This window comes from Notamacropus eugenii, chromosome 2 (assembly GCF_028372415.1).
Source record: "Notamacropus eugenii isolate mMacEug1 chromosome 2, mMacEug1.pri_v2, whole genome shotgun sequence".
Taxonomy (NCBI): domain Eukaryota; kingdom Metazoa; phylum Chordata; class Mammalia; order Diprotodontia; family Macropodidae; genus Notamacropus; species Notamacropus eugenii.
The window spans coordinates 275256454-275271804 of record NC_092873.1 but is presented as its reverse complement, the minus strand read 5'-3'; the positions used below and the strand labels follow the sequence as shown (position 1 = coordinate 275271804).

At 36.3% G+C, this 15351-nt stretch overlaps 1 protein-coding gene across 1 annotated transcript in view; it reads left to right on the top strand.

Moving 5' to 3' along the window:
• PLPPR5 (phospholipid phosphatase related 5) overlaps positions 1 to 15351 on the top strand; it is a 447842-nt gene that overhangs the window by 173349 nt on the left and 259142 nt on the right. Inside the window, exon 3 of the mRNA XM_072644088.1 lies at positions 9777 to 9851. Within this exon, the coding sequence (XP_072500189.1) occupies positions 9783 to 9851 (69 nt within the window). The 5' untranslated portion in view covers positions 9777 to 9782. The remainder of the gene's footprint in view (positions 1 to 9776; positions 9852 to 15351) is intronic.

Sequence of the window (15351 nt, the reverse complement as noted above, 5' to 3'; positions counted from 1 at the left end):
TTGTATGAAATAATTTTCTATTTCCTCCATAAAAATAATATAAACTCTTTGGAATAGAATAATGTGAGGGAAAGTAGTTTTCAATAGACCTGTCACATGGAAGAATGAAGAGATTTGCTCAGTTTGACCCAGGGGTTAAAACTAATAACAATGGGTAGAAGTTTCAAAGAAACAAGTTTGAATTTTATGACAGGACAAATTCTTCAATAATTAAATTTATTTAAAACTGGAATGGGCTGCCTTAGGAGGTGGGGATCGAGAGTATTTACAGTCATTATAGGTATCAAGCAGAAGCTGGATGAGATGATAATTATGTTACAGTGAGTAATTATTTCCAGAGATGGGTTTGAGTAGATGGTGTCTATGGTCCTGTCCAACTCTACAATCTGGTGAATCTGTGTTGACCTCTATGTAGATGGCTAAAAGGGATTTTTCAAAGTAGGTCTGACCATGTTGCCACACTACTCAGTGAGCACCATATCTCTCTATTACCTCCAGAATCAAATATAACCCATTTTGTTTGATATTTAAAGCTCCTAATAAAGGGTCTCTTTCCTTCCTTTCTTGTCTTATACTATACTTCCCTCCACACACTCTAAGATCTAACTACAGTGGCCTATTTGTGGTTCCTCAAACATTACATTCCATCTTCTACCCTTCTGCTTCTTAGCTTCCCTTATTTCATACTTCGTGACTCAACCCAATTCCCACCTTTTGCAGTAGATTTTTTACCCAGTCCTCCCATTGACTGGTACCTTTTCCTTTCAGATTACCTTCTGGTCCACTGAATAGATCCTCCAAGTATCTAGTAGTTTAAACACCTCCATTAAAATGTAAATTCCTTGAGGGCAGATGCAGTGGGTTTTGTGGTTGTTGTTCTTAATCTCTTTTATCCTCAGTACTTAGCACAATGACTGGCACAGACCAAGTGCATAATTCATATTTATTTACTAATTGACTTCCAAATCAAAGCTTTGCCATTCTCTTGACCCTAGACTTACTTGCCACTTGACTACTAAACACCACAACCTGGATGTCTTATAGAGATTGCAAACTCAGCACATATAAAATGGAGCTCCTTTCTCCCTGCATATAGCAATCTCTCCTCCAAACCCCCCTATTTCTTTTGAAGGATCATAGAATCAAAGACTCATAGCTTTCAAGCTGAAAGGGACCTTAAAAATCACCTCACCCAACCTTTTCCACCACTATCTTTTTAGGCATTCAAGTCCAAAACCCCCAAATCATTATCTTTTCCTTCACCCTTTATACAATTAGTTACCGAATTACTGATTTGACCTTCACAAAGTTCTTCATATTGAAAACCTTCCCATCATCTTATAGCTACATGTTCTAATATTTATACAATTTATCTACCTGTGTCTAGTCTCCCACCTTTCCAATCTCTTTTCCACATAGTTGTTGAAATAAATTTCCTAAGTGCAGCTGTGACCATGGCAAACCCTTTCTTATTCAATCTCCCTTGCTCCCTATTGCCTCTAATTATAAAACTCAAATTCCTTAGCTTGTATTTAATACCTTTCTCGATCTAATTTCACAAACTATTTTCCCAGAAGTAGTAGAAGCTTAATCAATGTTGGTTGATTGATTGGCTCATTGATAAATGATATGCTTAGGATGGAGTATTTAGCATGTGGACATGGTTTTAATATTTATTAACAGAAAGAACATTTAATGAAAACTCCCTCTATAGTCTTGGATTAAAAACAAGTTAGAGATTTCTTATGAAGAAAAGAACTTCATACTCTTTTATTCAAAGACTTCCTTCTAATTTTAATTCAGTGCATTTCAGCTAAATAATACTCCTTTGGCTCATCTGAAACACTATTTGGAAAAAAACGTCTGCAATGTAACTGTTTATCATACAGTGTTCTTTTAAAAAAAAATTCTAAATTTAGCAACCATCACAAAAAGCCGTTTAAATAAGGAATGAAAAAAGAGAACGTGCATAAAACCATAATCTCTGAATTACTTCTAATTTGTTTTCAAATGTGAAAATTATCTTTAATAAATTGATAACAAAAACACTCTATTTGCTTCTGTGTTCCCTTATGATTCTTTCTTTTCTTTCTATTTTGTGTATTTCTACATTTTTACAGTCATAGGCAAGTACATATTGTTACTCTGATTATACTTACTCTAGAACATCACTTCAAATAAGTAGAGTACTCTTTAAAATTCTTTCCATTAAACCCTATCCACCACATCCCAAATGAATGTAGTCCAGGAGAATTTCCCTTTTGAATTATTTTGAATTAATTTTCCCTTTGAATTATTTGAATATAGCCCTAGAGAATTCTCTTTAAATGATTATTTTCTTTGAAAAAGGGTAGAAGTCAGAATAGGATAATTGTACATCCAGTTTTTTTTCCATTTCTCCCCTCCATCTTCTACCCTTACAATTTCAACTTTTAGCAGAGAGGGGGAATAGACGGAGACCACATGAAGCATCACAGACATCAGAACTGAGACTTCCTTAAGGAAGCAATTTAGCTAGGAGGGTTTCTGAGACTGGAGTATAGATTGCAGCCCGGAACTACAATGAGAAAAGTTCTAGAATTTCTATCTCATGCCAGTCGTGGTTGACTGCAATGTGCTAGTGGAGTGGGAAAGGTGATTCCACTTTTAATCCATTAGTCAAAAGACAAGGAATTAAAACCACTCCATTTCTTTGCTACTTTTTCTCCTTAATCCCCTGGTTCTCACAGCCATAATAGATCATAGATTTAGGGCATGAAGTGATCTTAGAAAACAGCTCATTTTAGAAATGAGAAAACTAAGACCAAGAGAGATTAAGTGCCTTGCCTATGGTTGCTGGAGACTCTCCTCTTTCCACTGTATCATACTGCCTTTCCAATCCTGAGAGTAAATGCTTTTACCATATTTTTTTTTTTCATGTACTCAGTGTATGTGTCCAGGATTTCCTCTGGGCTGTACCTAAAGAAGTGAGAGGGTAAAGGAATATATTTCTGAGGTGGATAAAGAGAGGTGTGTTTGACTGAGTTTCCTTTTTTCTTAATTCTATGGGCAGTAAGCTAATGTGGTCAGAGTAAGCTCATTCTCTGAATAGATAGACAGACAGATGAGAGAGGGGGGAAGAAGGGGGGGGGAGAGAGAGAAAGAGAGAGAGAGAGAGAGAGAGAGAGAGAGAGAGAGAGAGAGAGAGAGAGAGAGAGAGAGATAAGAGAGAGAGATTTTAGTAAGCATCTTTAACATACCAGATATTGTGACAAGCTCTAGGGACATGAAAAACAATTCCTCCACTCAAGGAGTTCACATTCTAATCAGAGAAGACAAAATACAGGAAGGAGCTGGGATGGGGTTGGGGAGAGAAGTATATACTCCAGACTACATGATATGGAGTCAGTGGAGATATTGAATCCTGGATCCTGGGAAGATAAAATGAAAACTGTTCTCTCAGAGCTGAGGATCCCATAGATAAGAGTTTGGATCACTAATGGAAAGAAGGTGGCATTGATAGCTGAGAAAACGTAACATGGAATGAAACATGGAGTTAAAAAAGAGAATCTATGAATATGATGAGAAATTAATTAAGAGAGATGGTTTGGGGGTGGGATAGCTGAAAGTATAGAGAGAGATGGAAAGAACACTCTCAGCTCTTGGTCCAGATAGCTGATTTTATATGAAAAATTATGAGTACTATTTCATTTATTCCTCTACTTGAATTTTGGACCCAATTAACGAAGAGCCAATTTAGGCACTATTATCACCATAGCAGTAAGGTGAGCAGTTACTCGTTTGAAGACTAACCAACCTTTCTTTGGTCATTTACAGAAATGCTGCCCTCTTTTAGACAGGGGCTGCTTTTCATATGCACCACAGGTTGTGTCCGTCCTTCATTCTCAAAGAGGAACATGACATCAGAGAAATGATGACATGATTTGCACTTGTCTTTGTTTTAAGTGAGAGAGGGCTGTGCAAAGTCACCAGTCTCACTTTCTCCTCCTGAGCCATCTGGATCCACTGGCCACATTCATCAAAACAACTGGAGATGGCCCAGAATGTGATGGGAGATCCAGTTTGTCACTTAATTATGGTACATATGATCAATTCACTCATATGCACCAGAATTAAGTGACAAATCTGGCCTAGTGGCTTAAGTAGGGTGCCACCTATTGGGCAATTCAGGTATTTCCCTCAACGGTTAATTAGTACAGTGACATCCTTTAGTTGGTTTATTGAAGATAACACTGAAGAGACACAATTAAGGGGATCCAGAAGATATTTCAAGACTAGGACTAGCCTCAACATTGTTCAGTATACCCCTTCTCCACAAAGGTAGTATTGAAGTCAACCAACTACTCCTCTTTTAAAATTATATTTAAGTAAAGATCCCTTACATTCAGAGATGAAGTTTTCTTTGTTATGTACTCTCAAACTTGTGATATCTCAATACAAGATATTTATTAAACAATGAGAGATACAAAAAAATAGATTACCACATAGTAGTCTTGACTTTTATTAGAATCATTGGAAATAAGACCTACTTAACTGTTATACTCTTTAATCTGCTATAGAGGAAAAACTTATTTCTAGGAATTAGCATCCTAGCTCTTCTACTCAATACCTTTGTGGCTTTGGGAAAAATTCTTAGGCTCTATGAGTATGTGTTTCCTCACCAGTAAAATAAAGGGGTCATACTAACTGATCTCTAAATTACTTTCCCAGTGCAAATTGTAACATACTTTGTACCTACAAACAAACATTGATCAAGAACCTACCATATGCTAGAAGCTAATTGCTAAATATCAAGAGATACATAAAGTTAGCTAAGACATGGTCTATCCATTCCTTCATGGAGTTTACCATCTAGTAGGGGGATGGGTATATCCCTAAATAACTAATGTACATAATTTTATGTGGTAAGTACCTTAAAGGTATTCAAATGTTGTCTGAGACCATTCAGGAAGGTCTTTCTTTACTGAAAGTGGTGGTATTGATTGGATCATCAAGAGAGGTTTTGTTGGGGAAGAAGCATTTAAGATGATTGGGAATTCAATGGGCAAAGCAAGAGAAAGGGAAAGCATTCTAGTCTGGGAGTGAAGTTGCAGCAAAGACATGAAAGTCAGAAAACTTTGAATGTATTTTTGTTTTAGCAGGGAATAATCCTACTTAGCTGGAGCATACTGTGAGTGTAGAGGTATAGTATGAAATAAAATTAGAAGGTAAGGAAGGTAGCACCTTATTGTAGAGAAATTTGAATACCTGGCAAAGGAGTTAAAACTTCATTTGACTTGCAATAGTGAGTCATTAAAGGTTTTTTGAGCTAAGGAATGGGAAGATCAGATATGTGCATATCTTCTATATAAAAAGAACTAAATGAATCCTTCCACTTTTCCCCCTTTCAGAGATGATGTAGTGCCAATGAAATATTTACAGAACCCAAGGGGGCCATGAATATCCTGGTGTAATTCTGAATCTCAAAATACAACAGACTCTCCACATGGAAGACAGAACCAAAACATTCAGACCCTAGAAAGTGAAATTCAAAATAGTAACAAAAATGTATATATAATAACAATGCAGAGGACACCACAATCTCCAAGCGTTCCTTCTGTTAGACTTCCCACAAACCAGCTCCCTTAAACAAATCACAAACAAGCTCTCTCACTCACGCTAGCCAGCTGCCTGTTTGCCTGCATCCCTCTTAGCTCTGACTAGACTCTGACCAATTTCCTCTCTTCTGTATTCTAGCTCCACCTATCCCTGTTCCACCCATTCTGCAAGCTCCTCTCACCACAGGCTCCACTGACTCAGACTTCTATGTGACCCAGGCAGGTCACATGGGCCCATTAATGAATGGGAAAGATCTTCCCATTTAAATTAACATTACAGATAGTTAATTTCTATCACCTAGGAGATGATGAATTTCATGACTGTTGAAATATTGAAAGAATTAATCTTGAATTTCAGCTCTCTTGACTCTACTTGCAACAGAACCAAAAAATATGTCTGTTATCTAGGAACAAAGGTTGAAACTAGGATAAGCAGCATTAAACATTTCTTTTAACATCCTCAAGTTACCTATTTTGAGTGTGCGAGGGCAGGAGAATGTTTTAAAAAATTCAAGTAAATCACAAGAAATTGGGGAATTGAGAATAAAAGGCAAGATATCCTCTGAAATTTCACTCAGACTGACTATACCCTTGTGTACTCTGATGAGAACACAAGATTATTGTTATTGAAGATTTTAATATCTGCTGTTCAAAATCATGGAATTCCTCATTGGAACTCGCCATCACTAGTTAAAGCAGTAATTTTTTTCTATTGTATGAATTCATTTTTGTGTGGCACTGGAGGCCCAAATGAAACAATTAACATAAATCAATTAATTCAGACTAATATATTAAAACAATATATAAAGACAATAAAATGTATACAGTTTGTAGAAGCAAGAATAGCATATATGACTGTATCAGAAAGACAGAACTTTCTACTGACCACCATATGCTTTTTCTTTAAAAAAGAAGGGTATTACAAACATGGCTATATTGATTTTGAACTTAATAACACTTTTCATTGATGCAGATAATAAAAACTGGATGACTCCTCAAATCACTTCTAATTGTCTTTGGAATGCATTCTTTGATTTAGGGGGGGCAGCAGATTTACCTTCCTAATTATGTTTGGCTGAATCTGATATTAACATTAATTAGCATTCCTTGAGCACATATGATTTGATAGTAGGAGGGAAACTACTCTAGGATGTAAACACTTAGCATGATTAAATTGCTTATAGGGAACCAAGAAATAACTGTTATGCTGCCTTTCATTATAGGGACCTTCATATATTGCCAATTTTAGAATGAAGATATTTTTACTGCATTACACTTCTCTGGTGCTGTTGACATTTCATTGGGCATTTATATACATTCTCACGTATTCTCATCACTCCATGAAGGAGGTGTTGTTGTTCAGTCATGTCTAACTCTTAGTAACTCATGAACCATAGTATACCAATGATATCCATGGGGTTTACTTAGTAAAGATGCTGATACTGGAGCGGTTTGCCATTTCTTTCCCCAGTGGATTAAGGCAAACAGAGGCTGTCCAGGGACACCCAGCTGATAAGTGTCTGAGGCCAGATTTTAACACAGGTCTTCCTGATTTCAGGCACAGCTCTCTATCCTTTGAGCCACCTAGATGCCTCCCCATGAAATAGGCAAAAGTAGAAAATATCTGCTTTGAGGTTTAGAAGTTAAGACTTGTTAACCAACCTAGGTGACACAGTGGGTAGCCTTTTAGATTTGGAGTCAGGAAGACCTGAGTTTAAGTCCTAACTCAGACAATTCCTTACCTATGTAGTCCAGGAAAGTCACTTAACCCTGTTTACTTCGGTTTCCTCATCTATCAGATGATATAGAGAAAAAAATGGCAAACCACTCCAGTATCTTTGCCAAGAAAACCCCAAATTGTGTCACGAAGAGTTGAACATAATTGAAACCGACTGAAAAGAAGGCAAAACTAAAAGCAATGAGTAGAAATTGAGGTCAGTTAAAATAGACAAATATAGGTTTGATATGAAGGAAAGTTTCCTACCAAAGAGAGTTCTTAAAATGTGGAATGGTCATCCCCATGAAGTACAAAGATTAGACAGCTAGCTGGTACACTGAAGGGCCTGGTGTCAGAAAGAATTGAGTTCAAATATGGCCTCCAATAGTTCGTAGCTAAGTGAAACTGGGCAAGGTACTTAACCTCAGTTTTCTTAACTAAAAATGGGAATAATGAAAGCACCTATCCACTAGAGTTGTTGTGCGGATCAAAGTACAAGAGCAAATGGTACCTTGAATACAGTGCCTGGCACATGGTTATATAAATTCTTATTCCCTTCTCCTTCAGGTATTCAACACAGATTCTCCAATGAAGATTGAGCTAAGGATAGATTAAGAAGCAGCATGGTACAGAAAGAGGTTCTAAACATTTTTATGTCTGTAATGCACCCCTTTGGCAATCTGATGAAACCTATGGACCCTATTCTCAAAATACTATTTTTAAATACATAAAATAAAATACATATGATTACAAAAGAATATACTCATCAAATACATTTTTAATTTTTTTAATTTTTGGTTTGGGGAATAAAATAAGTATTTCCATAAACCAGTATAATTATAAAAATGATTTCACATGAAACTGCAGGTCTATTCTGTACAATTTGCTATTCCTTTGAAATATGTAATAAATTTATACTATAAATTTCTTTTTTTCCCCTTTTTTTGTTCCCTCCACCACCACCAGGTCTAGAGAAGACTCCCACACACACACACACACACACACACACACACACACACACACACACATATATAAACACACATATATGTAAAATTATTCTTTATAGATACTTTATTAGTTATTTCTCTGGATGCAGATAATTTCTTTCTACATATGTCCTTTATAGTTTATTTAGATATCTATTATAGTCAAAATGACTCATCTGCTCAAAATCATTCTTAAAACAATGTTGCAGTTACTGTATACAATGGTTTCTTGGTTCTGCTCAATTCACTCTTCTTTATTATGTGCAAATCTTTCCACATTTTGCTAAGATCATTGAGCTCATCATTTCTTATAACAGAGTAGTATTCTATTACAATCATATACCACAACTTTTTTAGCCCTTCTCCAGTTGATGGGCATCTCTGCAATTTCCAATTCTTTGCCACCACCATGATTGCTGCTACAAACATTTTAGCAGAAAATTAGGGTGGGGGGGTTTATAAACAGTTTCTCAGATAAGTTTCTCATATCTCAAAACTATCTTTGAAAAAATTAATAAACCCAAAGAACAGAAAAAACACTGATACCACAGTCAAGGAATCTAGGTTCAAATATTAGTTATGCTACTTACTGGGTGAACTTAGGCAAATCACTTTGCTTCCCATGCCTCAATTTTCTTATCTGTAAAATAAGGGGGTTGGAGTTAAATGAGAATTCTTAATCTAGGGTCTAAGAATTTAAGAAAATGATAACTGCACTTTAATATAATTCATTTCCTTTGTAATCCTATGTAGTTTATTTTATGCATGTAAAAACATTATTCTGAAAATATAGACTTCACTAGACTGCCAAAGTGAGTCATGATACACACAAAAAATTAAAAATCCAAGGAATAGATGACTTCTGAGAAAACTTCAAGCCATAAATCTATTATCATGCAAAGAAAGCCCTTTCAAACTGTGAAATGTTGTGATTCTATTACATGCCAGTGGCTAAAAAAGAAACAGGATCCAGAGAACTGTTACCACTATAACCTATGGAATATGGTCTATTTGTCCATGAAGTCTGCTAATGCAGCAACATTTGGACTATCAGAAGGCAAAGGGATAGAATTAAGCAGTTGCAAGGGAGGGGGACGGAAGGTGGGAGGGGAACTAAGTAAGGATCTCTGTTGCATTGCATGTGTGGAGTGGGGTGAGCCTAAGAATCAATACTTCCACAGCAAGCCTGTTGCCTCCTGCCAGGCCCCTCCTTAAACAGCTGGCCTCCTAAACCACAGGTGGGATTTCAGCACTATGGACCCTTGAGACTGCCAGGCGCACAATAAGTGGAATATATTAATGATCTTGATTTTTCCAGCTGGTAACCCAATGCATAGGATGTAAGTTCCTGGGAAAAAATGCAATCTTAGTCACTCAACAAGTGTTGATTAATCACCCACAGGGTGCATAGTCTTGTGTAGGAAAGAATATAAACACACAAGGAGTTTCTATTTATTTATTTTTCTCTTTTCCCAGGTAAAAATGTTTTCCAGTCACCAATACCACGTTAGTCGAAGCTATACTATTTTCCCCTGCTTTCTCTTTGTTGAGGTAAGTAAAGAATTTTGGGAAACCTACTTTTAACTGCTTAAATTTTCTTATAAAATGAGCTATTTTGATATTTTTGACGCTTTGGTGTATCTGTGGTATCACTCTTGAGACACAGATGGCAAACCATTCATGTATTCTCATTCTGGATTCTATTAAAGTCCTTCCAAAAATCTTCCATGACAGATATGTCCCAAATGCTGGGGGCCTTCTTTGATGTCTCATGACACTGGCTGGGTACCAAAGCAGTAAGTGGACCATTTATCAGTTATCCTAATGTGACTAGCCCACTTCCTTTTCTAGCCATGAGCTTTTTACATCTTGTATGATGCTTCCTATGCAAAGCCTTTGTTAGTGATAGAGATCATTAAGCTTTAAGAGCTTAAAACTGCACTAAGACTTTGGAACAACCTATAGAATACTTTAGAAAATGTGGAATGAAGAAGTTTTCCAATACCACAATGAATTGCTGATCTCACTGATAGGGGTAGTCCCTCTGTTGATTCATATTATAACCCATCTAAGCCTTATTCTACAAATTTCTTGTTCATGTCCTTCCAAAGATTAGCCAAAGGAAATCCATCCAATTTGTAGTGGTCTTCCAGCTCTCCTGACATTTTTTGTATAACAATGGAGCATGAAGGCTACTCATCAATTGTTCCCTACATCACTAGCTCATTTTATGGTGCAGTCATATACATTTCTCTGGAAACATACTTTATGTCACTGATCCTATGAACCTCGTCTGTCAGTCAAATAGCATATATTAAACCACTTCATTGCAGAAACCTGAAATGTATGAAAACTTGGACGTTTTTTCTTCCCTAAAATGCTCCATATACCTACATAAGTTATATTTCAGTAAGTCCTAGGTCCCAAATAGTTGCTCCTCCCTCCTGACTCCCCATTCCCTCATTCTTTCATTTGTTTTAGAATTTGAACAGATATCAGAGATCAGTTAGTCGAGATACCAGTGACTGCCTGATGACCTAGTCTCCAAGTGAAGACCTCAAGTAATGGCTAATTTACTACCCACCCAATCACCCCCAAGGCAACACATAACTGTTCAGGACTGTTACACTTGTAGAGAAGCATTTCCTTACATCAAGTTAAACTGACCTGTTTTCACCTTCCAACCCTCCACTTGGAGGGTAGCCCTAAAGCTTCCTGAATGACTTTTCCAATCCCTCTTTCACATGTTAGCCTTTCTAATCCTTGAGGAGAATCAAAATATTTATCTTGTCTCATTTTCTCCAAGATAACCACTCTAATTTTTTTCATTTATGATCTCTTAATCTTTCACCTTTACTTTTATAACAAATCAACAAATATTGATTAAACACCTACCATGTGCCAGATTCTGTGTTATGAGCTACTGATACAAAATAAGGCAAAAAATATAATCCTTACCCTCAAGAAAGAAAAAAAAATCTCTGTTTTCAAGGTGCTCACAGTCTAATTGGGGAGAAAACATGCAAACAACTACATACAAATGAGATATATGTAGAATATATTGGAGATAATTTCAGAGAAAGGCACTAGCATTAAGACGGATTAAGAAAGGTTTATTTCTTTATTGGGGGAAATACTTATATGGCTGGTGTATAAAGGTGGAAGCTCCTGAGCCCCTTGTCTGTGTACTTTCATTTAAGCAAATTAGTCACACTGATACTATTAATTATTAAACATGAAACATTTACTAAATAAGAAACAAAAGCAAAGTGGTGCAATGGATAGAATACTGGGCCTGAAGTAGGGAAGACTCAACTTCCTGGGTACAAATCTAACCTCAGATATTTACTGGCTGTGTGACCCTGAGGAAGTCACTTTACTCTATCTCAGTTTCATCATCTGTAAAATGAGCTGGAGAAGGAAATGGCAAATCACGCCATTAACTTTACCAATAAAATCCCAACTGTGGTCACAAAGAGTCCAACATGACTGAAATGATTAAGTAACAACAAGAACATTTGTTAAGAGACAAAACATAAAAATTATTGATTATGATATTAGCTAGCATTTATATAGTAGTTTCAGATTTGCAAAGTATTTTGCAAATATTCTCTCATTTGATCTGACAACCCTGGGACAGGTGCTATTATTATCTCTGTTTTACAGATGAGGAAACTGAGGCTGAGAGAAATTAAGTAATTATTGTCTGAGGCAGGATTTGAACTCATGTCTTCCTGACTCCAAGTCCAATATTCTACACATGAAATCACTTTATCACTGAATCACTGAACAAACTTTGGTCATACCTTCCCATAAATGCACAGAGTATAAGTGGGCTGAGAAGTGGGGCTTGAGGATGAGAATGGCAGTGGAAACAGGGAGACACATAACATTGAGACAAAACTGTGAGACATGATCCTGGCACAACTAATAATTCTGGGCTGTGCGCATGGATACTTATGGTGTCTTTATGGGACAGTATATACTATGTGTCACTAGTTAGGCAAGGATACTCATCTTCTGAGCTTCTTCTGTCTCCTGATGGATGTGGTTCCTTCTCTGTTCACTTGGTTCTGAAGCAAGATTAAGTCCTTTTATCTAAAAATAGTTTGGCATCTGCAGAGCTTTCTAGGCAACTCAGCTCCCCTGGTTAGACACTGCAATAACTTGACATTCAATGAAAAGCAGTTTCTTTAACTATGGGATCTGCCAAGTTGTTCAGGTGCACTATTTATAATCTTAGAGGAGGTTTTCCCCTCTTGAACCATAGAGAACAAGAAAGGAAAATAGAAACAAGCCTCTGAAAGTTTTCTCTTCTCTCAAGCTGTAGATGGAAGAAGAGAATAACGTAGCTTTTCTCCATCCAGATATTCACACAATATAATCTGCTGCTTATTTCATTCATCTTCTGCTATCAAAGCTTTCCTCTTATCACATCAGATTCCTGCACCAACTGAAGACTTTGTCTGTTTCTAATCAGTTGGTCCTAGATATATTCAACTCCTGTTAGCTTTTCAATTCTGTCATTCTTTACATCCAGTCTCCTATAATTAGCTTCTCTTAGTTGTGTCAGATGGCTTCTTAACTTTTGATATTCCCTCTACTGTCTCAAATCAGAGCTTCTTCATATATAGTAACTTACTTCTTTCTTAAGTTGAGAAAACCAAAATCCATTACTGTTAAATAGACTGATTAGTCAAATAGTTAAGATACAATAGTTTCATAGTCCCAAAATAATTATTTCATTCAGATTTTCCCAAGAATAAATTCCCAAGTCATATATAAATGAGCTACTGAAAAACAATGTAATACAGTCATCTTAACAATCAGTTTATATTTTTGCTCTGAGGGACATGGTTTTCTCAGAACTTAATCTCTCCTTAAGTATTGTTACCTGTGTAAATGCTTTTTTGCTAAAGAACTCTTCCTGTTTCTCCTCAAGATGTTTTTCTCCATTTCATACTAGCCTTTTCCTGCTCCTTGCAGTAAACATAAATGCTCAAATAAGAAAGGCATTACCTTACATTGTACTCCTTATTTTTAACCCCATCATATACATTATAAGAGCAGTTACCTTGTTTGGGATGTATGCATGTTGGTACATCTCTAGCATTCAAAGATTTGTGTCAAAGAAGGGACTATGATTGCTTTGTAACTCAGTATCTTTCAGTGCCACTGAAAGAGATAGAAAATGACTCAATAGACTATCAGTCAAGTCAATTTCAACTCATGGTGACATTGATTGCATGAATGAGTTTCTGTGTGTGTGCATGCATATGTGCATGATGGAATGAACAAAAGGAGGGAGAGGGGAGAGGGAAACCCAACTGAGGTTTTATGGCCAATTCACAGTAAGAAAATTTCATTTTAAATCGATTATATTTATAAAGCCATAAATTTCATAAATACGACAGTGATTTTAACATAATGGATACCATATCTACATTTTCATGAGGGAAATTAATATTTCCATGTAAATGAGAAATGCAAAATTGTTAATAATTTGTCCTAAAGATACCTTCTCTGATGGAATATCTTTCATCTGAAACATATTAAAATTGGTCTCCTGGGGTCTTTACCGTAGCTTTCTTGTACCACTTCATATGCAATGTAGGAAAATAGATGTGCTAAGAGATGTGTGGGACAGGAGACGTGAAGAAAACACAAAGCAATGGTGTTTTTAAACAATTCTGATCTGTTCAAATCCAACTAAATTTGTCAAGAACCTACATGCAAAGCACCATGTTTTATTTTTGGAAGGTTTGAAAAAAATGAGTGAGATACTGTTCCTGCCATTAAAAAGCTTATAATCTAATACGCTGTGTGACTGAATAAATCACTTAATCTTCCTAGTTTTTAGTTTTCTTATTTTAATCTTAAGAGCATTTAGCTTCTGGATGTCCTTCCAATTTTGGATCTATCATCCTTCTAATTGAAGACCAGAAATGTAAAATTAACAAAATGTCACGCTGAATTGAGTGACTGGCAGAGATACATGTGGGGCCATGGGAAGTTAAATGCTTCTGGTGATGGGGATGATGAAAAGTTTCATGAAAGATATGGCTTTGGGGATATGACAAAATATGAGTGGGAATCCAACAAGTAGAATTAGAGGAAGAACATTGAAAATGAAAGGAACTGCTTTTCAAAAGCTCAGAAGGAAAGGACCCTTTTGAACACAGATTTTTTGGGGGAAAATAATAAAAACAGCAGCCCTTAGAAACTGTAGAGATAAACCAATAATCTTTAGTACCATTCTCACCTCGTCAATGAGCTTCAATGTGATGAATTAGCAACTAAAAGATGACAAGATCAAAAACAGAACTTCATTGATTAGGACAAAGAGAATTCATTTATTTTTTTAAAACTTTAAAAAAAATTTTGAACTAGGAGAGGAAATGTCTTAGCCAAAAGTTTGAGTCCAACTGGAAACTAGGAAGCCTTGAAAAGTGTCCTAAATTTCCAGGATAAGTAACTGGCACTTGCAATGAATGAAGTGAATCTATTGATAAATGATCATAGCTGGAAAGACGGTTTTTGCAGTCTGAACTTTCTGAAGACCATAGTGGGCTCATCAGAACAGAATAATTCACGTTTATATAGTGCTTTACTCTACACAGCATAAGAAATATAGAGCCAGAATTGGTGCCACTAAATTTGAGTCTTACTTGTAATACAAACTGTGTGACCAGTGCAAGCCACTTACCCTCTCAGTGCTCTAGGCAACTTTCCAGGTTTCACAGCAGGTGCTGACCTGCCTTAGCAGAGGGAGTTTCCTTGCCCAGGAGCTCCCTATGTCAATGAAATCATAGTTCAAGTTCATAGTCCTATCTCTTGTGTGCTAAATGTTCACCCTAAAAGGTTGCCAAGATGATATCAAGGCATCTAACCTAATTAGTCAGAATGCCCAAAATAAATTATCAAATATTATGGAGCTTTCTGCACATTGCTTTTGAATTATGGTAAATATTGCATCTCTTCTCCCTTCTTCTCCCATCACCTTTGCCTCCTATTGTTTCACTGCTCTGAAGGATATTCTTCTTCATCTGGA